A 25,165-nucleotide genomic window follows, 5' to 3' on the forward strand; every position below is an offset into this window, starting at 1 on the left:
ATGGACACTTCTCCATCACATTTTTTCTCAGTGGGGAAACCCTCAAATAGATCTCTTTGCGTATCCCCACAACAACAAGCTGCCTCAGTTTTGCTCCAGGATATACTCTCCTCACCACCTGGGGGTAGATGCTTTTCTTCTGGAATGGACAAACAAATTTCTGTATGCGTTTCCTCCATTCCCTCTAATTCTCAAGACACTCGTCAAATTCAAACACGAACATGCCACCATGATTCTAATAACTCCTTGCTGTCCCAGACAACAGCTTCTACTTCAGCTCAGCAGCCGAGAGCCACTACCTTTACCAGTTTTTCCGTCTCTGCTTACACAAAGTCAGGGCTCTCTCCTTCATCCCAAACTGCAGTCTCTGCACCTTACAGCTTGATACCTTTCAACTTAATTGCCAACTTAGTTTTCTCAATCTGTAGTAGACATGTTAGAAAACCTACCACCAAGCAATGTTACAACCAGAAATGGACTAGGTTTTCTGCTTGGTGCGCTCTTCATCACAAGGAGCCTCATTCTACATCCTTGTCTTCAGTTCTGGATTACCTGTTTCATTTATCTCAATCAGGCCTCAAATCAACATCCATTAGAGTCCATCTCAGTGCAATAGCTGCTTTCCATCAGCTACTAGAGGGGAAAACCCCTCTGCTCATCCTTGGTTTCCAGATTTATGGAAGGACTTTTCAATGTCAAATCACCTCTCAAATAACCTTCAGTGGTTTGGGATCTCAGTGTGGTTCTTGCTAAATTGATGAAGCCTCCATTTGAACCAATGTCTACGGCTCATCTGAAATACCTCACTTGGAAAGTGTTTTTTCTCATTGCTCTCGCATCTGCTTGCAGAATCAGTGAGCTACAAGCTTTAGTAGCGGACCCTCCTTTCACAGTATTCCATCACGACAAGGTGGTACTCCGTACTCATCCTAAATTCTTACCAAAAGTTGTTTCAAAATTTCATCTCGATCAATCCATTGTACTTCCAGTGTTTTTTCCAAAGCCTCATTCTCATCCTGGAGAAATGGTTTTTCATACTCTGGATTGCAAGCGTGCTTTGGCTTTCTACTTACAAAGGACTAAGCCTCATTGATCTTCTCCTCCACTTTGTCTCCTTCGATCCAAACAAGTTGGGACAACCAGTTACCAAGAGAACCATCTCCAACTGGTTGGCTGCTTGCATCTCATTCTGCTATGCTCAGGCTGGACTGCACCTAGAGGGTCGAGTCACAGCCCATAAAGCTAGTGCCATGGCATCTGTAACTTTCCTTAGATCTACTCCCATTGAGGAAATCTGCAAGGCTGCCACTCGGTCCTCGGTTCATACATTCACCTCATTATTGTCTGGATTCTTTTTCCAGACGGGATGGCCAGTCAGTATTACAAAATTTATTCTCCTGAATTGCCATCACTCCCACTATCCCATTCTGGTTAGCTTGGAGGTCACCCATATGTGAGAATATGCTGCCCGCTTGTCCTGGGATAAAGCACAGTTACTTACCGTAACAGGTGTTATCCAGGGACAGCAGGCAGATATTCTCACAACCCACCCACCTCCCCTGTTTGGCTTCTTAGCTAGCTATCTGAACTGAGGAGACGTGTGCCCTACCTCATTTGGGAAGGCACTCGCGCATGCGCGGTGCGGCAGTTACAAACTTTTCCAAAAGTTCTTCAAGCAAGTCTGTTTGTGAAGCTGTTTGTATCGGGACTCCATGGTTGATGTCACCCATATGTGAGAAGATCTGTCTGCTGTACTTGGATAACACCTGTTACGGTAAGTAACTTCTTTCTGGTTGATTGAGTAACAACTTACATTAACAGAAAATGGTATTCTATTTTAACAACCCATTCACACATTTTTTTCAAACATTTTATCTTCATTTCATTTATCTTCAAATAGATGGTCAGTTATTTACATTGTGTGTGAATTTTTATGAAATATGAGTAGGAGTACTCAAACCAACCATTATATTAGACTACTGTCTCTGAAGAACAGCAATTAAAAGCATTTGATTACTTTGTCAGTCAACAAAAATATTTTAATCTTATCTGGTAATGAGTCAAGTGTCTGTCCATTTACTTGGCATGTTTCTTGAGAGTCAAATTGTTTATTTTACCCTAGAGAGACTGGGAAGATATAATAAAAATATTCAGATACCTCAAAAATAGTAATGGATGGAAAACAAATATTTTTCAGAAGAAAGAATGCTAGAACAATAGGTCATGGGATGAAGCTTGAAGAAGTAGACTCAGGAGCAACATCAGGAAATATTTTTCACAGGAAAGGTGGTCATAGCCTTGAAGAAGAGGAAATAGAGACAAAGACACAGAATTGGGGGAAACATGGCATAAACTTGAAGAATTCAGAGGAGTGCAAAAGATAAACTGTAGCGGGGATGGAAATGGACAGATTAGATGGACCTTGAGGTCCCTAGTTGTTGTCATATTCTTTGATAGCTTAGTCCCTTTATCATATGTTGTTACTTGAAGTAAATTGAGTAATAATTTTTTTTTTTATATTGAACAGCATAGATAAAATTTCGAAGATAACATCTCCAGTATTGATAATCCATGGAACTGAAGATGAAGTGATTGACTTTTCACATGGCCTAGCATTATTTGAACGATGCCAAAGGCCAGTAGAACCTCTATGGGTGGAAGGAGCTGGGCACAATGATGTGGAGCTTTATGGACAGTACCTTGAGCGACTAAAACAGTTTGTTTCACAAGAGCTAGTAAATTTGTAATCACTATGTAAATTTGCTTGCTATGTTTTGTTTCATTGGTAGGCTGCAAGCCATAGTACATATTAAGATCATAAAACCTGAAAGTTTTGTTTGCAAATCAGGTCAGTTGCCTTGAAAATGTACAGGTAATGATTTGTGAACATTAGTAATGAAGGTTTTAATACCAGTATTATGAACTGGAAATAACACTATCATGCAGTCAAGCTTGTGTAGTTTAAATATACTTATTGTGTAAAACATTTTTTTAGCTGTTCAAAGCAAACATGAAGCAGTACTGTATGGAATCTTAATTATGTAAAATCAAATGCTAAGTGTTGCCAAATGCTTCGGCATACAACATAAGTTTCTAATTTTTTTAAACATCTCAAATTTACTGTGATGTATTATGTTGCTTAATTGTAACTAAAATGTCAGCTCCCCCAGACTCTATATCTTAAATTATATATTGCCAATAGCCATGATTTGAAATTGTAAGCAAGTTCTAGTAAACTTAAAAGCATATAAGAAGTTCACTGGAATTGGTCAAATCTGTTATACAGAGTCTGATCAAAACAAGGATGTTTATTTAAATGAGTGATTAGCACTTTTTTATTTTATTTTTACATGTTTTGTAAGTATAGTGCATCTTCTGTGTTAAAATATGGAAAATGGGAAGAATTAAGATCTGATCTAATCTTCCTGTCTGATTGAGCTGTAAACATAACGAAATTCTGGACACCACTAAATTATGATGTGCAAATGTTATTTCAAAGGCTAAATTTCAGAATAGGCTACTAAAAATTTGGGCCTCATTTAGCCATGGAACATGTATGATTTAGTATTCATGTGGGAGCTGTTAGCTCTATGTATGCATAAATCATCATGTATGTTGGAATATTTGAATCTACATTTGGTCTGCAATGTGTACATGAAACCACTAAGATGTATAAAGCTTGAAGAAATACTTTATATACATTGTTTGAACTTTTAATGCACGTCAATGCAGTCCTTTGATTGTAGAAAAAAAAAAACTTGAATGTTTTTCTAGTTTTTTCACATTGTGTTCCTCCTCCTTCAGAATTACATTTGTTTCTGTTTTTTTTTTAATGTAGAAACTAGGTGGGGGGTTTTCTTGTGGGGGGGTGAAACCTGAGGGGATGTTTCTTTTTTTTTTTTAATTTTTAATTTTTTTTTTTTTTTTTACCATATTCCTAATATACTTCTGTTAGAGGAGGTTACAAAGAATGTTCATATTTTGTATGATTGTAGTAACAACATTTTTGTAAGTTGCCTTTTTTCTCAGATGAGTTTTGCCTACATTTTAAACTTTCAATGATAATAAATGCAAATGAATTAACATACAGTTGAATTTGTTGAAAAACACACTGTTAATGTTTTAAAGGCCTTCTTCATCTTTTCTTGTCCTCCATGGTTATACCTGAGATGGCTATGTATACTTTCCTTAAATGTGTTATTTAGAGTGTGCTAAATAGTAAACTGTTTTCTAATTTTTTTTTTTTTTTTTTTTGGGGGGGGGGTTCAGTCCCAATTGCATCAGTTTAAAAATGTTCTTGAAATTAGGTTTAAATAACTTTACATCATCTCTCTCTTTGAACGTATGACAAAAAAGTAATATTGACCACAAAATCTGTTAGCAATCAAACCTTACATGAGCCTTATCTGCTGCATGTCAATTTTTTTTTTAACATCAAAAGTCTCTCCTATTTTTATGATGCTCTTTTGAAATTGATTATACCTGCTGACTGGAATCTATTACATTAGATGTTCTTTGAAACAGCCTAGGTGGGATGAAAAATGGTCTGTTGAAGCCCATTTTTTTTAAGTATTTCTCTAGGTTACCATCTGATCCTTTTATCTATTGAAATGAATTATGCATCTACATCACTGTGGTGTTTGAATTTTGTTTAAATGTTCTCTTGAAAATTTAGTGGCTATAGAAAATTTATACCCCCTTTCCAAAATTCTTTTACTGTCTTAAAGCCTGAAAGTGAAATCTGTTAAAACAGTATCCACATATTCTAATCTGCAACAACAAACAAATATTTTTATGTAGAACATAGGAAAAATGAGTATAGCTTGGAGGGTGTCTCCCTCCTCCTTATTTCTGTAACAATCCTAAATACTTTGTTATTGTGTAACCAGTCATCTTTTTTTTTTTTTCAAATTACAACTGACCAAATTATGCAATGTTGCATGCTGAATCTAAAGTTATCTTCAGAAACTGCTTAAAGTAAGTATTGCCTACATCCGATCACAGTTGAAATATGTAGAAATTAATATTTATATGAATGTACAAATAGTCTGAACTACATCTATAGCCACACAATTGTCGTTTAACTGCATAAATTACATTTTAATGTTAAGGCCGCCTTTGCTGGATTTTGTTAAATATTTTCTGTTTTGGCTCATGAGCTCCCTGCTGACCATCTGACCCCATCTTCTCCTGATTGTACACATGCCCAGCAGCCTAAGTTGTCATTTTTACATACCTTTCTATGAACTTGGGTGTGTGATGGCCAGTCTGGAACCACCATGGGCTTGCTTACAAATGCCTTGATATTTGCTGTTAGGAAACAAGTAGAACCAAGCAAGAAATTGACCTTGTAGATCCACAGATAAAAATCCAAATCAAATGACTGTGGAACGGACAGGGAGAGGGATCTTGGGGTGATAGTGTCTGAAGATCTAAAGGCGAAAAAACAGTGTGACAAGGTGGTGAGTGCTGCCAGAGGGATGCTGGGCTATATAAAGAGAGGAGTAGCCATTAGAAGGAAGAAGGTGAGGCCCCACCTGGAGTATTGTGTTCAGTTTTGGAGACCATATCTGGAGAAGGACGTAAGAAGACTTCAAGCGGTCCAGAGGAGGGCGACGAAAATGATAGGAGGCTTGCGCCAGAAGAGACATGAGAAGAGACTGGAAGCCCTGAATATGTATACCCTAGAGGAAAGGAGGGACAGGGGAGATATGATTCAGAAGTTCAAATACTTGAAGGGTATTAACGTAGAACAAAATCTTTTCCAGAGAAAGGAAAATGGTAAAACCAGAGGACATAATTTGAGCTTGAGGGGTGGTAGATTCAAGAGCAATGTTAGGAAATTCTACTTTACGGAGAGGGTGGTGGATGCCTGAAATGCGCTCCCGAGAGAAGTGGTGGAGAGGAAAACGGTGACTGAGTTCAAAGAAGCGTGGGATGAACACAGAGGATCTAGAATCAGAAAATAATATTAAATATTGAACTAAGGCCAGTACTGGGCAGACTTGCACGTTCTGTGTCTGTATATGGCCATTTGAGGGAGGATGGGCTGGAGAGGGCTTCAATGGCTGGGAGGGTGTAGATGGGCTGGAGTAGGTTTTGACATATTTCGGCAGTTGCAACCCAAGCACAGTACCGGGTAGAGCTTTGGATTCTTGCCCAGAAATAGCTAAGAAGAAAAAATTTAAATTGAATCAGGTTGGGCAGACTGGATGGACCATTCGGGTCTTTATCTGCCGTCATCTACTATGTTACTATGCTGATGTAGACTTTATTGGAATAAAATACAGTATAATCTCGTTATAACGAACTTCAAGCGACCTGGAAAAAGAGTCCGTTATATCCAGAGTTGCATTTTTTTACAACTTTATTTAGGTCAACTGAAACAACGTACAATCAATGAACAGTCACTGCACAAGCAAAACTCAGCAAAACATTGGTATGGCACGAAATGATTGCAAAACCAGAACACTAAAAGATGTTCTAAAGCATTATGTTGTACTGTACTGGAAAGATAAATAATCTGTCATATTTTTCTGGGCTGCATTTTGATACTATATCACTGGCATGCCACACGCCTTGTAGGCAGAGCCTTCATGTCCGTTATAGTCGAACAAAACTACAGCTAGAAATGGCTCTGGGGACCAAATTGGTTGTTCGCTATATCTGAAAGTCCATTATATGCGAGTCCGCTATATGTGATGATTTTCTGCATGTTTATAAAGGCACACGGCTGGGACCAGCGGACCTCATCTGTTATAGACGAGGTTCTGTTAAAAGCGAGAACGTTATAACGAGATTATACTGTAATCAATAAAACATCCACAACTTGGACCAGGTTTCGACATAAGTCTTCCTCAGGGGTCCAAGTGTGGTTTCCTCACAAGTATGTAAAAGCTACGTCTGAACATAGGTAAAAGTGTCCTGTCGCTAGCATTTGGACATAGCTTTTACATACTTGTGAGGAAACCACACTTGGACTCCTGAGGAAGACTTTTATGTCTAAACACGGTCCATGTAGGGTTCCATATATCAAGTTATGGATGTTTTATTGACTATTTTATTCCAATAAAGTCTACATCAGCAGCATCAGTCTCCACAGTAATTTGTTTTGATCTTTGATGTTGTCATGATACAGGTAAGAGGAGGTTCAGACGCTCCAGAGCTCCAGTCAAGTAATGGGTGAGTGTAGTTGTCTCGGTATTGATGGTTGGTGTTTTCCTGAGTCTTACCCAGCTCTCTCAATGATGTCTTCTGATCTTCTTCACCTCTGATCTTCAATATCTTCTCCACTGCATCTTTTTTTCTCCTGTTTCTCTTCACTGCACAACATAGCTTGTAGAACAGACTCTCTGTAACCAAACCAAGCTTACCCTCACTGTAGGCATGACTATCTTCCTTACACATCTGGAACGTTGTGTCCTATTGCTATTTATTTTACCTTATAAACCCCAGCCCAGAACTCTACAATCATTTTTTTCTGAGCCTTTCCTTTGACTTTGCTTGGAAATCCATATTCTCATGAACCTTAGAGCTGTTGTGAGCTATCTACTATGTGACACAGGTCCTATTTGCAACAGAGCCAGATCCTTTGGCAAGATACCTAATGGTAGTTACAGTTCCATAACTATTGCTTTGATTTGTGTTTAAGTATTTGATCACTTCATCACAGAGCTGAGATCATCAAGGTTGATAGAAATCTTAGTAAAATCGGGGTTTATTTCCAGTTCAGAAGCAGAATCTAGCATTTTTCCAATGGGACCTACCCACTTGTTGTTGTTTAATGTCTTGCCATCTAAAATGGTAACAAAATACCTGAATGTTAGTTCGCCTCTGTTCAGTTTACTGACAATCCATACCTGCTTCCTTTGTAGCTATTCCTCAACATAATTCATCACTGTTCCCTCCCAGCCAGTGTTTACATTACAAGAATCGTCTCCAATAGCTTGAAGAGTTTTTTTGTCTGCTCTTTCAGTCATGCAACCAAATTATCAGCAAAAATTATTTCTGCATGAGTCTTATCTTTAGTAGCTTTTGCAGGAACAAAATGCCATAGATTTACCTCCTGGCTCCATAAAAAAAAAAAACAACAGTATAATGTTCCTTTTTCACCATACCTGGATATTTGTTGCTATTCTCTGCTGCCTATAACATGACCCTGATATTTTCATGATGCCCATCAAATGCAATTTATATCATTATTACAGTTCCTCCTTAAAGTGGACATACAATTTATTTATTTTATTTGTGATTCTCACCTGAGCTTTCTTCACCTTGTGATCGATCATCAAAGCATTGTCCAAGTGAGTGATAAGTCCTGCATCAATCCAGGGAGCAGTAGCAATCTCTGCTGTCTCTCTGTACAGTATGGTGTCTTAAACTGGCATGGTCTATGTTGGTTATATCCTTAGTATTATTTTTGGCCTTTTCCTAGCTTTCTCGAGTAACAGGAGTTTCCTCCATTGGTTCTTCTGCCACAGATATCTATCATTTCTTGCTCTTCTACTGTTTTTTCATTCTCCTCTTCATCCACTTTTCTTTTTGCTCGTCTTGTCTTTTGGTCTCAGGGAGGTCAACTGGTCCAATCTGATAAGGTTCCAACACTCCCAACTTTCTTTCCTTGACCTTTTATAAAGGCTAATTCAGTAGTGAAGAGATAGATTCTGTACCATAGCTGGCTGATCTCCCTAGTCATGAACTTTGTAGAAGAATGTCACTCAAAGCTTCCAACTCCTCTCATTTAGCACAGGAGAACAACTCCCTCTTCAGTTTTTTCTTCTACAGGCAAACTTAGACAGTGTATTCTGATCTGTTTTGCTTCATTTTGATATTTTCATGTATTTTTGCTGTCTATTCAAATTTTCTGTGTGGCTTTGGTGCTCAGAGATCCCCTTGTGCTTACTCCACCTGGGAAAGGACACATTCCTACCTGTGTGGACTGCTAATTCAAGGCCATTCTCTTTGAGTACCTGTGAAGCCAGCCTGCTTGGTGTCCGTTCCCCTGGGAATTTCCTTGTCTGCTGATTTATCAGGCTTGAGCTCAAGCTGTGGGGCCCCTGTGTAACAACCCTCTGGGTATCAGGGAGCCACTGCAAAGTTCAAGGCGTTTCTGATTTTGTTAATCTTTTATGGAAAGTCTAGTTCAGGGGTGTCCAATGTCGGTCCTCGAGGGCCGCAATCCAGTCGGGTTTTCAGGATTTCCCCAATGAATATGCATGAGATCTATTTGCATGCACTGCTTTCATTGTATGCTAATAGATCTCATACATATTCATTGGGGAAATCCTGAAAACCCGACTGGATTGCGGCCCTCGAGGACCGACATTGGACACCCCTGGTCTAGTTAATAGGTCTGGGAAGTGCTATGCTGCCTATGAGCTTGCTGGCTCTGCCTGAGGGGGGTCCATGTACCAAACAGGCTTCTCTGCTTCATACCACACCAGCTCCCATGACATTGATCCTTTGGAGCAGAACTGGGATGATTTGAAGTCTCTTTCCATGCCCTTGGTATCGCATGGCTCCTCAGCGACTGGATAATTTGGGGTTCCTTTCAGGGTCAGAAGGTGTAGGGGTAGCTGTGAATTACGGTGATGATCCCTTAGTGCGTCGCCTTTTCAAATCTGCTGTCTTGCATGTCATTTCTGACACTCTCTCTGCCTTGAAGCTCAATGCCCAGCAGCCCTCCACCTTTTTCTTGCTCATCCAGATATCACCTCCTCAGTCACTGAGCAATAGGAGTCACCTGAAGGCTCCCTAAAGGTGGCCAAAGCTATGTCTAGACTCTAACTTATGGCTCCTGGCTTCCAACAGCTATTGTCACAGTCAAAAGTGGACTCTGCAGTAACACAAGTGATTAAGTGTACCTCCCTTCCTAGTGAAGGAAGAGTGATGTTGAAGGACACACAGGACCATAAGGTGGATTTGGTCCTTAAAACACTGTTTGAAGAGCTGGCTTTGGTTATCAAAGCAACAGCAGCTACCTCTTCTGTGGCACAGGCCTGTCATACAAGATTGCGTGCTAACCCCTCAGAGCTGGGAGATGCCTGTCCCCATATAGTTGAGGGAGAGGATTATGTGTCCGATGCTCTTTGACATCATCAGTGTCATGAGTAAAGGTTTTGGCCTACTCTTTCTGCCCACCACATGCTCTGGCTCAGACACTGGGTAGGCAACTCTGCTTTCAAGGCCACTCAGCAGATTATCCTTCAAAGGGCAGATGCTTTTTGGAAAAGGTTTAGACAACCTCCTGGCCAGTGTGGCAGATCACCATCCCAAATCCCTCCCAGATAGCAGGGGCTGTTGTTACACCAGGGGTGGCAGAGATAGTTTTCATACATCTAGGAGATCCTGCCAGTTCTCCTCTGGCTATTCTTCTCAGAGACCCTTTTCAGGGGTCTAGACAGAGATTTGGGAGGTACAGGTGCCAGCAACTCTCAGGTTCCCTCAATGGCTCAACCACAAATAAGCCATAATGACACAGGGTGATATCTGCTCTTCCTTGTTTTGGTGGGCAGCTATCAGCTGCCCACCAAAACAAGGAATGGAAACAGATTTCATCAGACCATTCTGTTCTGAACATCATTCAGGAGGGATACAAGTTAGTTTTCTCACCCTCCTCCAGATATGTTCATCAATTCCCCAGCATATCAGCCAGAAAAAAAGGCCAAGGTCCGAGTGACAGTGCTGCAACTCTTGGACATACCTACCATAAAACCAATTCCCGAAGAAGACTCTTGACTCTGGCAGATACTCCATATACTTCATAGTGCCCAAGAAAGGCACAGAAGATTGGAGGCCCATCCTGAATTTGAAGTCAGTAAATGATGCACTAAATCTCTCTCTTTCGTGTGACAGTTGTGGCAGTGGCTCCGGGGAATTTCTAGCCTCTCTGGATTTAATGGAGGCATATTGTCACATTCCCTTCTTCCTGGATCACAGAAAATATCTAAGATTCCATGTCCTCCAGCGACACTTCCAGTTTGTGGCGCTTCCTTTTGGTTTGGCCATGACTCTACGTACCTTACCAACATGATGTGGTTGTAGTGGCTCATCTACACAGGATGGGCATCCAGTTGCATCCTTACCAGAACCCCATTAGGGAAGAATCCTCTAACTAGAGAGGGTAAACCACTTCATAGGCAGAAAAACCTCCTTTGCTTATTTTAGAGCTGGTATTTTAATAACTGTAATTATAAATTTTGAATTCACAGAATTAGTACTGTTAGCAATCTTAGTTCAAGAAACAGAACTTAACTGTTGTGATATAAATCTCAGTTATATGTAGTTCATCCGCTATAATAAAACCCTTAGAGCGCATGCGCACTTCAATCTCCATGTGGCCATGATCCCTGGCTCCGTGCCCCTGCATGCGCAGTAGGAGCCTGCGGCGGTTTGCGACGAATGCAGCAGTTTCCCTAGCAATGTTCCTGCCCCAAGAGGAAAGATGGCTACGGGAACAAAGCCTCGGCAGCCAGATGGGCCCTTCCCCCTTCCTCCCTCCCCACCCCTCCGCTGGCTTCATCTTTAACCAAAGGCAGTGACAAACTCTAAGACCCCAACACCGCCATACTGACCTACTGCCTCGCTGGGGGACCCGAACTCGGTAACCAAGGGCCCCTGCTGCTGAGACGGGCGCGGAATAGAGAGAAGAGTGTTGGATTTGGCGTTATTGCTTCTCGGCCTCCTCCTCTGTCGCTGATGCTTGGCCCCACTCTGTCACTCCCACGGAGCTGTGCAGCCATGGGCATTTGCTAGGCCAGCCCACTTCGATAATGCGAGGTGGGCCAGCCTAGCAAAAGCCCAGAGGCTGCCCGGCCTAGCAGATGCTGGACAGGGAGCAGGGAAGGGAGAAGGGCTACTGCTGGACAGGGGGAGCAGGGAAGGGGTGCTGCTGAACATGGGGGAGGTAAAAGGAAGGGAGAAGGGAAGACAGATAGGGGGAGAGAGACAGAAAGAAAATAAGACAGACAGGGCCAGGGAGTGAGACAGACAGAAAGAAAGAAATGCCTAAGTCTACACATCTATTCTAGCACCCGTTAATGTAACGGGCTAAAAAACTAGTAGTTAAATAAACAGCCCCACCAAAATAACTTATCTGCAGATGTTTTCAGGCAAAGGTCCCTGCCCTAAACAACAATAGCCAAAGCGTTTTGCCTTGCGGCTGCCTCTGGAATAGGTAGGGTAAAACCTGTAAAACAAAAGCCTAATTGGTATTCCCAAACTGTATCAGAGAAATGTATTCAACATAAATGCTGCCAAAATTCCACTTTTCTTTGGCACAAAAAATGTTCAAGTTGCCCACGACAAAGGGGCTGACCCACATCTGACATTTGCAATTTAAACCCTTCCTAATTGTGACATTATCTCTAGCCAATCAAAACATAGTATTGCTGACTCGCTGAACCAGTGTAAGCTAACCCGTGAACATCAATTGCTATTAAACTCTCTTGAAAAAGCTCTGTAAAAGCACAAATAGTGTGTGCATTTGGGCATTATTTTAAACGCAGCAAGAAATACTGGTATTTCAGAAATGCTGTCATAAACCTATTGAGTGGTGTATTTACAAATACAAAAACCTTCTCAAAATAGTGTGTCAAAAAGTATGCCTAAAAAAAAACCAACCTCAAAAAAAGTTTGCATATCTGAAAGCAGACTGGCATATCCATAACAGCTGACATATCTAAAAAAAAATGAGTTCTCAAAAAAAAAAAAAAAGACAGCTCAAAAATTATCTTAAAAAAATAGCACCACTCAATTTTAGCATTTAATCCAGCTGGTTCTTCAGATCCTAAGTTGTGGATCCATTCCTGTTCTCTTTGTAACAGAAGAAGTCTTCTGCCTCCTCGAGGATGGAGGTACATGATCAATAGCTGCACACTTTAGATGATCTAACGCAGGGATCTCAAAGTCCCTCCTTGAGGGCCGCAATCCAGTCGGGTTTTCAGGATTTCCCCAATGAATATGCATATTCATTGGGGAAATCCTGAAAACCCGATGGATTGCGGCCCTCAAGGAGGGACTCTGAGACCCCTGATCTAACGCATGGTTTAATGTAATCAGCCTACTAAAGGCTTCTCAATTTTTATTTTTTTTTTTATAATTTCTTTATTCATTTTTAAACTTACATCAAGTATACTGTAAATATCAACCAAATATAATACAACATCACTTGAAAAATTTTCAATATCATACACCAAGAAGATTTAACCCCCACCCCCCTCCCAAATTCATATACAACTAATATATACCACATAAAAATAATATCTATCTTACGACAATCATCTATATATTCTTAATGGAAAAACAAGAAATCCCCCCCCAAATCCACATGTGTATTAAGATTGGGAAAAGTGTAACTTATTAATTACTATAATTTAATAAAGGTCCCCACACATCCTTAAATTTATTATAATAACCTTTTTGAACAGCCAACGCTCTTTCCATTTTATACACATGACAAACTGAAGACCACCAAAAACAATAATTCAGTCTTCTACAGTCCTTCCAATTATGTGTTATTTGTTGGATGGCAACTCCTATTAATATCAATAAAAGCTTGTTATTATTAGCAGATATTTGACATTTAGCTCTCATAGACATGCCAAATAAAATTGTGTCATATGACAATGCTACATGGTTCTCCAACAAACAATTTTTTGGTGAGTAATGCTACTTCGATGCTTCTCTATTTGTGTCCTCAGACGGTGGGAGTTTTGACATACCTCACTATTTACCATTCTCCATTGAGAATATTGACCATTTAAACCCACTCTATTTTCTGTCTTTCAACCAGTTCTCAATCCTATCACATGTATTTCTAATTTCCTCAGAAGTCTTTCATGAAGTACTTTGTCAAATGCCTTTTGAAAATCCAAATACACAATATCAGCCAGTTCACCTTTATCCACATGTTCATTCATCCCTTCAAAGAAATGCAGTAGATTGGTGAGGCAAGATTTCCCTTGACTAAAACCATGTTGGATTGCTCTCAATCCATGCTTACGTATATATTCTGTCATTTTGTTTTTTATAATAGTCTAACATTTTGCCCAGCACTGATGTCAAACTCACCGGTCTATAATTTTCCGAATCATCTCTGGAACCCATTTTAAAAATTGGTTTACCAGCTGCCCTCCAGTCTTCCAGTATTATGCTGATTTTTAAAGAAATATTACTAATTACTAACAATAGCTCTGCAAGTTCATTCTTCATTTCTATCAGCACTCGGATATAAACCATCCAATCCATGCGATTTGTTCAATTTGTCAAATTTCTTCAATTTGTCAAATTGATCCTTTACATTATCCAGTGTTACAGAGATTTGTATGAATTCTCTCATCAGAATTGAATACAATACAATATTAATGAGCTCACTGTAATACATTTCCATAGTTTTCTTGGAGGCTGCTACAAGGCAAGGAAAAGACTTCGCAGAGCCATTTTGTGAATTGGAAACTAAAATGCTTGTATGCTAAACCGGTTAGAACTGGTTTAACTTCAAATAGTAGAGGCACGATAAGTTTTGAGCATCTGGGCCGAGTGATTTGTTCTTTGAGCTGGGCAGTGCCTGCAATGTTCCAGTAGACTCTGTAACATTCTCTGCTGCTTCCTGGCTCCAACTGTCTTTTTAACCTGTGTAACAGGATGACCAACTATCAGCCATGAATTTAAGGGAGATTTAGTTGTGACAGATTTTTAGCGGAGCAGCATCACTCCAGCAAATGTTCATGGAATAGATCATATTTAAACAATTAATTTACATTGTATATAATGGAATAAAAATGCACATGTTTTAGTCCTAACCTATATGTATTTGCTGATGCTGCAGAACTAATCCAGGGTGAGTTGAAAAAATTATCTCTCTAATAAGGGAGTTCCCGGGAAATAAGGGAGAGATGGTCACCCTAGCAACACTGATACTAATAGAAATATAGGAACATATACTGTACACTGAGTCAAGACTGTCCATACCACTCCACTTATCAGCAATCTGCACTGGAAATGGATTCTCATATAGACTTATGACAGAATTCATTGGTCCTTTAAATCAGTGTTTCTCAACTTCTTCAAGCCAAGTACCCCTTAAATCTAACAAATATCAACCAAGTACCCCCACACAAGCTCTGCTCTAGCCCTGCCCAGGCTCCGCCCCAGATCCCACCCCCATAATAATGGTACTAATTGTAATGTAATTTCTTCGATCCATTTTTCATATATACAATATAATCTTTTTTATTATTTATAATTTTTCAGATTATTTAACAAGCATATCATCTTGTACAGAAAGTGTAATTAAGAAACATAATATTAATTACTTTCAATCCTGAAAATAAACCAAAGCTACAAAAGGAATATATTCCTCAACTTAATCACACACTAGTCCTCAAAATTGGATCCAAGACTTAAGAATTAGGAGTGAAAATACAATATAACAATCAAACCAAATCACATTATCTGTTGCTGAAAGAGAGCTTAAATTATTACTTGGACACAGATATTTCTCCTTTTTCAAGGCGCTTCATAGAAAGGAAAGCCGTCAAATGAGCCGGGTCAAAAAAAGATATATTTTAAAGTACGATATCTGATTACACATTTACAATGGTATCTAAGAAGAAAGAAACCCCCTATCTGGGTCACGCCTAGTTTCAATAATAAAAATTCCCTTCTCTTTTGAGTCTCTCTCAAGACATCAGGGAAAATTTGAATATGGAAACCAAGGAAGTCTCAAGATCTATTTTTAAAGAAAAGTTTAAGGATCCAGTCTTTGTCTAGAGCCAAAGCTACAGTCAAGAGAGTGGCTGGACTAGCCACTTCTCTATCAGATTGTTCCAATAAAGCTGTAACATCCAGAGAACTTTCCTGTGGTTTTCCATCATCATCTTTCTTTTGAGAATCCTGGTTCTTTTTTTTTTTTTTTTTTGTTCAAAATATTTTTATTGATTTCATAGTTATAGAATAGAAAATATACAACAAAGGCTTCCGAGGAAGCCTAACAAGAAAAACCAAGTGACAGCTCCCTTCAGTACATCATATCACAATAAGAAATATTATCGATACTCAAGGATAGAAGCAACAAATAATAATGAGAAAACTAACACAGTCTTCTGGTCATAGTACATTGCAAGATAAATACATAAATAGGATGGCAGGACCATGAATTATGTATAGTATCATAATGTAGTCTAGTATGTAAAGCCATAGAGAATACAAAAGCTTAATAGAATCTGGCATTATAAATGGAGAGAGGGTCATATTGATTCCTGAGATATATCAGATAAGGAACACCAATGAAAAGTGTGAAAGATTAAAACAAATTGATGAGTGATGTTATATCAATAAATGATCTCATAAGCATTATTTCAAAGGTCTTGAGTAGAATGGTCTATTAGTATAGACCATGTATTATCATAAGTGGATAGTGACTTAGAGCGTTCTGCCATATGTTTCTCGTATTTAGCATGTAGGCATACTGAATTCCACCAATGAGTGAGGCTGAGGTTAGAGAAGTCTTTCCAATTTTGTAAAATTAATTGAAGAGCTATGAATAACAAAAGGGTCAAAAGACGATCATGATACAAAGATAAAGGTGAGGACAGTGCCGAGGATCCCAGAAGTAAGACATCCAATGTGAAGGGGTCATTAATAATAAAAAGTTTGGTAATCACATTCCAGATAGAGGACCAAAAAATCTGTAAATGGGGACAATCAAATAACATATGTCGTAGGGAGCCTTCGGAGGATTTACAGGTCCAACAGGAGCTATCCGTGGATCTCTTAATTTTAGCTGTTTTGGACGGAGTCCAGAAGGCTCGATGATACAGAAAAATCGCAGTTTGTCTATGGGAGGCTGAGTGGAGCGATTTAAAGATCCTAATCCACAGTTCCGTCCACATACGATCAGTTAATGGAGATTGCAACACCAAATCCCACTTAGTCAGGGAAGCCGAAATTGCAGGGAAACATTTTGAATGTATATATTTATACCAATTAGATGATTGTCCATGGGATGCAGAGAAGGAAAGAGCCATAGAGTGTAGGTCTGAAGTGGTATGAAGAGAAGTTGGAGAAGGATACCTCGCAGAAAGGCAATGGTGGAGTTGAATCCAATTGAAATATTGAGAGGGAGGGATGTTATATTTGGCCATGATATCTGAAAAAGTAATCCATTTGTCATTAGTCAAAAGATGGGAAATATGCCAAATTCCTCGCTGTTGCCAAGTTTTCCAAACCACCACCGCGTTGCCTATCTTGAGTTTGGGGTTATGCCAGATAGGTGCAGATACTGAATCAGCCAATTTCATATTTGAAAGGGAGTCAATATAATTGATCGCCTGCCAAGTACTTAATATAATCGGGTTTTGTTTTGCCAATTGAGGAAGAGGAATGGCAGGAGCATGATGCAATATATAAGAATCAACTAAAGAGAGTTCCAAAGGTAACCACGTAGGATTTACATGCATAGACTCAACATTCAGCCATAAGGAGCCCTGAGACATCAAAAATGCATGGTGATATTCGCGAAAGCTAGGAAAATTGACTCCTCCCTGCTCCTTAGAACATTTCAGTTTACGGAGTGCAATCCGAGGCTGTTTGCCTTGCCATAAAAAGGAAGTGAGTAAGTGTTCAATACGAGAATAAATTGAGTGAGGGAAGAGAAAGGGAAGCATACTAAGGATGTAATTGATTTTCGGAGTGATCATCATACGTATTGTAGATAGTCTACCCCACCAGGAGAGATTAAGGGGGGACCATCTGGAAGTGCAGGAGCGAATAATAGAGAAGATATAGTCAGAGTTAAGTCGTGAGGTGGAGTCGAGAGAGGGCCCAAAATACAATCCAAGATATTTGATCTTAGAAGGGGACCATATGAAACCATATTGGGAAGAATCAGATTGAATATCTATACAGTTTAAAGGTAAAAGTTCAGATTTATTGATGTTTAATTTGTATCCAGAAATCGCCGAATAGCGATTAATTTGTTCAAGGATAAAGATAATAGATTCTGGATGAACATAAAGAAGAACATCGTCGGCATATGCCGAGAGTTTAACTGAAAAATCATTGTAATGAAAGCCAGCAATTCGAGAATCATTCCGTATAGCAGATAAAAGTGGTTCAAGAGCAAGATTGAAGAGTAAGGGAGATAGGGGGCAACCCTGTCTCGTGCCACGGGATGGAGAGAAGGGTTGGGAAAGAAGTCCATTTATCATAATTCGTGTCGTGGGATGAGAGTAGAGAACTTTAATCATAGATAAGAAGGGATCAGGAAAACCATACCAACGTAGAATATGAAATAGGAAGGGCCATTCTAGACGATCAAAGGCTTTTTCGGCATCAAGAGCCATGATTACCAGTCTATCTGCGTGAGAAGATGAGTGATGGATAATGTGAGACAAGAGTCGGGTATTATTAGAAGAGTAACGATTATTTAGAAAACCAGATTGGTCCGAGGAAATGAGCAGAGGAAGTACGGTTTGAAGCCGAGAAGCAAGGATCTTAGCGAAAATTTTTGCGTCTACATTGATTAATGAGATGGGACGGTAATTTTTGACCTCTTGAGGGTCCTTACCCGGTTTAGGAAAGACAATGAGATTAGCTTCTGTAAAGGAGCCTGTGGAATGACCTTGATTGCACAAGAAGTGAAAGAAAGGAAGCAAATGTGGAAGTAAAATTGGTAGAAAGGCTTTGTAAAATTCTATTGTAAGGCCATCCGGGCCTGGAGATTTGTTCGGAGCCATGGAGTTAATGGCATCCGTGATTTCCTGGGAAGTGAAGGGAGAAGAAAGTGAGAGAGAATCTGTAGGAGAAAGAGTGGGGTGCGGGAAAGATAAGAAGGAATTGAGATTAGCTTCAGAGGAGGTGATTTCTGAAGAATAAAGATCTTGATAGAAATTATGGAAGGCAGATGAGATGATTGAAGGATCTGTAGTAAGTATTCCTGCGGGGTCTTTAATGGATGATATGGTAGTTTTATCCTGGGATTTTTTCAAATAATTCGCAAGCAGATGTCCAGGTTTGTTATTTTCTGCGTAGTACGAAGCCGCTTGGACGAAGACTGAATTGGCAGCAGATGAACTCAATAAAGAGTTGTACTGGATTCTAAGGTTACGAAGAGTAGTCAGGGCTGTAATATCAGTAATGTCTGAAATATGGGTAGCTTCCGCTTCACGTATGCGAGATTCAAGGTCTCGTAGGGTTTGTTTTCTAGAGGAGTGGAGTCTAGCAGTAAATTGAATTATTGTCCCACGTATGAAAGCTTTGAAGGCATCCCAGGTGTTGATCCAATTGGACTGAGTGGGGATGTTAAAATGAAAAAATTCTTGGATGGCCGCAGTAATACTTTCAGAGAATTGGTTTTCAGCAAGGAGTGAAGAGTTGAACCGCCATTGCCTACTGCGAGGTGTAAGAGAAAAGTAAGAGCAAGTCAGGGAAATAGCTGCATGATCAGAAATTGTGATAGAGTGAATATCAGAGGTGGTGATGTGAGGTAAGATAGAAGAAGAGGCAAGAAAGTAATCAATCCTGGAGTATGTCGAGTGTGGTGCTGAAAAGAACGTAAATTGATCAAGGGTGGTATGCTGCAATCTCCAGGGATCTGTTAAGTGAAGCTGGGATATAATATCATGCAATGCATACCATGATTTTGGTTTCTTGTAGGAGGCATGTGATTTCCTGTCCTTGGAAGGATCTAAAATAAGATTAAAATCACCTCCAATAATAATAGGGGTGTCAGGATCCTGTAAGATATGATTGGCCAAATTATGAAAAAATTCAGGAGAATCTAAATTTGGTGCATATATATTTAAAATGCGTAATGTGCGATTGGATATAGAAAGTTTGGCACTAACCCATCTACCATAAGTATCATGAGAGCTAGATAAAATAGAGATGGATGGATGATGTTTAATTAGGGTAATTACACCATTTTTTCCATTCAGAGCAGGGGAAAACAATGGCGCACAAAAGCCTTGTTTAAGAAATTTACTTGAGCTAGATTCATTGAGATGAGTTTCCTGAAGCAGAATAATATCTGATTTAAGATCATCAATATAAGACAATAATTTCCGCTTTTTAATCACATTATTTAGACCTTTGATATTTAAAGATGTTATTGATAATGACATTGAAAGCATGGATATATGATATTTAGCATGGTTGAGATACCTAAATAAGCCAGACAAAATTTGGTGTGGGACTTATAAGCTGTAAATAAAATTATGGCAAAAAAAGCAGAAGCTGTATGCATCTTATAACAAAAATGAAAAATCAACAAAAGGATTATAGTAGAGGAGTAAGAGATGTACCTGAAAGGAGAAAGAGCCCACTGTAATAAAACAGCAAGCAAAAAACTTTGGGTGGCCGAGGAGGGGACAGATAGCCGAGTGAACAAAACAAACTCAGCAGCCATTTGATCAGTGTATTGCAAAAAGTAGCTCTAGCTGCATGCACAATTAACTAAAGTAAACAACAGGTCAAAAAGTTTAAGTGCTGTGTTTATAATGAATGAACTATGCCAACAATGGCAATCCACAGCAACCACTAAAACAAGTGAATCATCAGAATAAAGAGGCACATTCAATGTCAGTCAGCCATGAATGCCTGCTGTGGAAGTAACATTAATGAAATAAACTAAAAACAATATATAATGATTATAGAGTTCAGGAGGATAAATAAATGGAAAGAGAGGCATAATAATACAGAAAGATGAACTACTCAGGCAGTCAGTGTGTCCCACTAAGGACATTAGCACTCTGATCTAGTATAAATGACATCAGATAGCAAAGCCTATGATGTCATAGGATAATACAAGTAAGGAAATTCATAAAATAAATAAAAGATTAAAATCCGTGGCACAGTAATTGAGTCATGTGTGAAAAAATTGCAGAAGACCAAACCTATGTAGTAAACATTCATCATCTAAGTTTCTGGACATTTAAAAGTGTAAATTTAAAGCCACTGTACTTTCATTATGTTTACCAATTAACATCCGCACCAACGAGAAGAAAAAGAGTAAGAGGTTCAAAGGGTTTTAGCAGATAGAGTGAGCATAATAGTCCAGTAACATAATATAATATTAAAAAAAAAAAAAAAAAACACACAAAATGGCTGAGGTGCATGGTCTTGCAGTGCAGAGTCACATGTCTGTAAAAAGAAGAGAGTAACGAACATGCCTAGAGGTCCTGCGATGCAGTGGAAAGGTAAAATGGTAGTAAAAATGAAAAATAAATTAGAGAAGGAGTCATTCAAGCGATATATAGTAAAAGAGAGAGAAATAATCATGGAAATAACAATTGTAGAGTTAGAATAACATGTAGAAAGAGTCAGTTTCAGAGGCAGCATGGCAGATGAGCATCAGGCACAGAGGGAAACAGGCTCACACAGAGTCAATCGGGGTTGGTGAAGTCTCTTCGATGTAAGTAGCCAGAAGCTCCGGGTCAGTGAAGTCTTTTGTTTGATTTAGGTAAGTTACCCTCATTCTTGCCGGGTAGAAAAGACCGTAGCGGGCTCCCATCTTTTTTAGTTGTGGTCTGAATGCAAGCAGTTGTTGTCGTGCTTTAACAGTGTTCTTGTGCAGATCTGGGAGGAAAAGGATCTTATTTCCCTCGTGGGTCACAGGCGCTAGTGATCGGGCTTTTTGCTGAATTTCTAGGACCTGCGGGTAGCGGAGGATCCGAAGCACTATGGGTCGTGGCCGGCGATCACGCGGGAACCTGGAGGATGGAGAGCGGTGAGCACGTTCAATTTCAAAATCATGCTTAAAGTGCAGATCTAGTAATTTGGGGATGAAGGACTCCAAGAACGCCACCATATTATTGCCTTCCTGCCCCTCCGGGACCCCCAAAAGACGCAGGTTATTCCGGCGGGAACGATTACTGGCGTCCTCCATTTCTTTTTCCAGGGCCAGCGTGCGTTTCACGTGGCCCTGTAATGCCTTAACATTGGCATCTGTGGTTGCTGATTTTATTTCCAAATCAGCTATTTTCACTTTGAAGGTGGTCAGTTCAGTTTGGATTGAAGATAAGTCATCTTTAAGCTCAGAGATGGCATCCTTGGTCTCAGTCATCAGATCCTGGACTGTTTTGATTGCATTCCACAAATCAGACATGGAGGGAGCCTCAGGGCCATCCTGTGTCACCAATTTAGAGTCCTTTGCGGGAGAGGGAGGGTCGGGCTTGTGCCTTTTGCCCTTAGTAGCTGTAGCCATCGTTTATAGTGTGGATGGAGCTGGATGGAGGGGTCTAACACCAGTGCAGTGCAGCCAGAGAGTAAAAAGATGGTGAAGGTTGCTGGAGCCTGCTGTTCAGACGACCATCTTTGTCGGGCTCAACAGCGCCCCCCCCCCCCGAGAATCTTGGTTCTTTATAGACAAATAATACTCTTGACGGTGGTGGTAAAGAATTCTCAGGAATTTTAAGAATTTCCAGAAAGTAACGTTTTATCATATCTCTTGGAGAGATTGATGAAACCTTTGGAAAGTTAATTAAAGAAATTGTTAATCCTACTGTTATTTTCAAGTGTTTCCAATTTTCTCCTCATAATAAGTTATCTTTTACAAGTGAGTCTTGATTACTTTTAATTATTTTTAAGTCATTCTTTTCTTCCTGAATTTCAGTCTTTATTAATACAATGTCTTGTTTCAAAATATTAATTTCTTCTTTCTGTTTTTTTAATTCCTTTTCTAAGTTCTTTATTTGAGGATTAAGGGAATTTCCCAAAGTAGAAACTAGATCCCAAAGCAAATCTAGAGTGACTTCTGGGGGTTTAACAGGAGCAAAGGAAGTTATTTGTGCAATACAAGATTGCTCGATTGAACGGTTTATCTCCCCAGTGCCTTGTTCCTCCTTAGCTGAGGTTGTCCCGGTTGCTGGTTCTTGCAAAAGGAAAAAATCCTTTTGGGTTGTTCCCTGTAGCGAGCCCTCCGATATGCTGGCCTCTCGAGAGGATAGCACTGCCTCGTCGGACATACTCTCTTCTTGTGGAGAGCTGGCTCCCAGCGGCAGTGGCTGAAGGGGAGGCGTCCTGATGTCGGGGCTTAGCGTGACATCTAGCCCAGGGGTATCTGCCGAAACACTCCTCTCTGCCGACGTTCCCAACAGGTGATTCCCTGAGCAATCCTGCTCGCTTTGAAGGTGCCTGAAGATGTCTTCAACTGTAAGAACCGTAGGTCCCGAGCGCTGGGAGGCCTCTTCTTTTCGGCATTCTTCGATGTGGTAAGGGAGACACTCTTAGGCATCCTGTCAGCAATCAGATAGCGGCAGCCATCTTGGATCCTCTCCAATATTATCTTATTAATGCATAATACACATTTTTAATCATGGTACACAGAGAAAGCATCATGGTACACAGAGAAAATCTTAATTATCATTTATATTTGGGGGTGGGGGGGTGTTTCAAAGAAGTCAAGGCAGATGACTTTAAAATATGCAATATCACCTCAGTAACAACTATATAAAAGCAGAAAAATATAGAAAGCAGATATAAATTCTCAAAACAGACACATTTTGATCACTACATTGAAAATAAAATAATTTTCCTACCTTTAGTAATTTCATGAGTCTCTGGTTGCACTTCTGACTGTGCATCCAATATTTCTTTCTGCCTCCTGCATGCTTCCTCTTCCAGACCTCATTCCCTTCCTCAACCAACATCTCTCTCTGTCCCTCTGAGTCCAACATTTCTCCCCCCCCTCTCATTCCCCGGATCATGTGCAGCATTTTTCACCACTGCCCACCAGCCCCATGCTCGTTTCTTCTATCACCCCTCTCCAGCACCATGCCACATCTCTCCCTCCATCACTATGTCCAAGATTCCTCCCCCCTTGCATCCCCTTCAATCTGTCCCTCTGTTTTCTCTCCACCACCATATCCAACATTTCTCCCTCTTACCCCTTTCTACCTCTTTGTTTACTTCTGGCAGAATTTTGTGCATCTCTCCATCACTTCATTCTGCTCCTAGATCCAACATCTCCCTACTCCCCTTCTCCTTTGTATCTCTCTCTCCCTCTCATCTCCCCCATGCCCAACACCTCTCTCTCTCCCTTGTGCGCTGTGTCAAATCTTTCCCCCTCCATGCACCATCTTCCCTTCCTCTCCATTATTTACAATTTTATCTTTTCCCCTCACTATGCATGTCTCGATCTACTCCCCATCTTCCTGTCTCACCCTTCCCTCTCCCTGTGCCACCAGATTTTTTTCCTCTTACCTCTTCCATCCCCCTGTGCCATCAGACATCCATCCTCTCCTTCCCTGTACTCCAAGGCTTGCTGCTTTGGGTCGCAGTTTCGGCAGTGACTCTCACGTGCTGCCTGCCGCTAACCCGGAAGTCTCTCCTCTGCCATGAAGAGACTTCTGAGTCAGCAGCAGGCAGCATGTAGGAATTGCTACCGATACCGCAATGTGATTTGGTACTGATTTGCTCCCCCGCCTCTGATTTGATGGTGATTCACCCACCTCCGACCTAAAGCAGTAGTGGCAAACAGGCTGCTTGGCAGCCTACCCGCCGCATCATCAGTGATGCAACAGAGGGAAGGCCCCAGCGGGTAGACCAGGAGCAGCCTGTTTACCGCTGCTGCTTTAGGGCGGGAGGGGTGGGCCAAATAACCATTGAATCTCGTCGTATCTACAGCAATTCCCACGTGTTGCCTGCCGCTGACTCGGGGTGGGGGGGGATGAATCCATTCAATTGAATCAGGCAGCACTACCATGTACCCCCATCAAGCAGCTCGTACCGTGTATTGAGAAATAAAGCTTTTATTACAGTTCCAAGCTCAGGATCTGGACTTAAGTGATTCCCTTCTCCCAGCATACACAAGGTATTCAATTCATCCAGGGCATTATGTTATCAGATATCGGAGACATTTAAAACAGTGTTTCTAATGTTTTTTGTTATCTCCTTATTTCCCTTCTGAGCACATGTGCTAAATCCTTTTAAAAGGTATCTTGTCCTTTCGTAGCTACCTTAGGCCTGGGGGTATAGCACCTGGGGCACTTCATATTATACAGTATGGTAATCTGATACCTGTGGTCATAGACTGCATTCCCTGCTCGTGCCGCATGTTGAGAATCACTGTTTTAAATGTCTCCAATATCTGAAAATATAATGCCCTGGACTCTTGCAAAAGGTGGTAGGACAAGATACCTTTTAAAGGGATTTAGCACATGTGCTC

The 25,165-nt window shown here is 40.3% G+C and overlaps 1 protein-coding gene across 2 annotated transcripts in view; it reads left to right on the forward strand.

Moving 5' to 3' along the window:
- The window catches only part of ABHD17B (abhydrolase domain containing 17B, depalmitoylase), a 162,043-nt gene that overhangs the window by 113,991 nt on the left and 22,887 nt on the right, over window positions 1–25,165 (forward strand). Inside the window, exon 4 of one of the 2 annotated variants that reach the window (XM_033924607.1) lies at window positions 2,528–3,829. The exons of the other annotated variant lie outside the window; for it this stretch is intronic. Within the exon in view, the coding sequence (XP_033780498.1) occupies window positions 2,528–2,747 (220 nt within the window). The 3' untranslated portion in view covers window positions 2,748–3,829. Of the gene's footprint in view, window positions 1–2,527; window positions 3,830–25,165 lie in introns of those variants that run through there. 2 annotated transcript variants of the gene reach the window in all.

Source organism: Geotrypetes seraphini, chromosome 1, assembly GCF_902459505.1.
Source record: "Geotrypetes seraphini chromosome 1, aGeoSer1.1, whole genome shotgun sequence".
NCBI classification, from domain to species: Eukaryota; Metazoa; Chordata; class Amphibia; order Gymnophiona; family Dermophiidae; genus Geotrypetes; species Geotrypetes seraphini.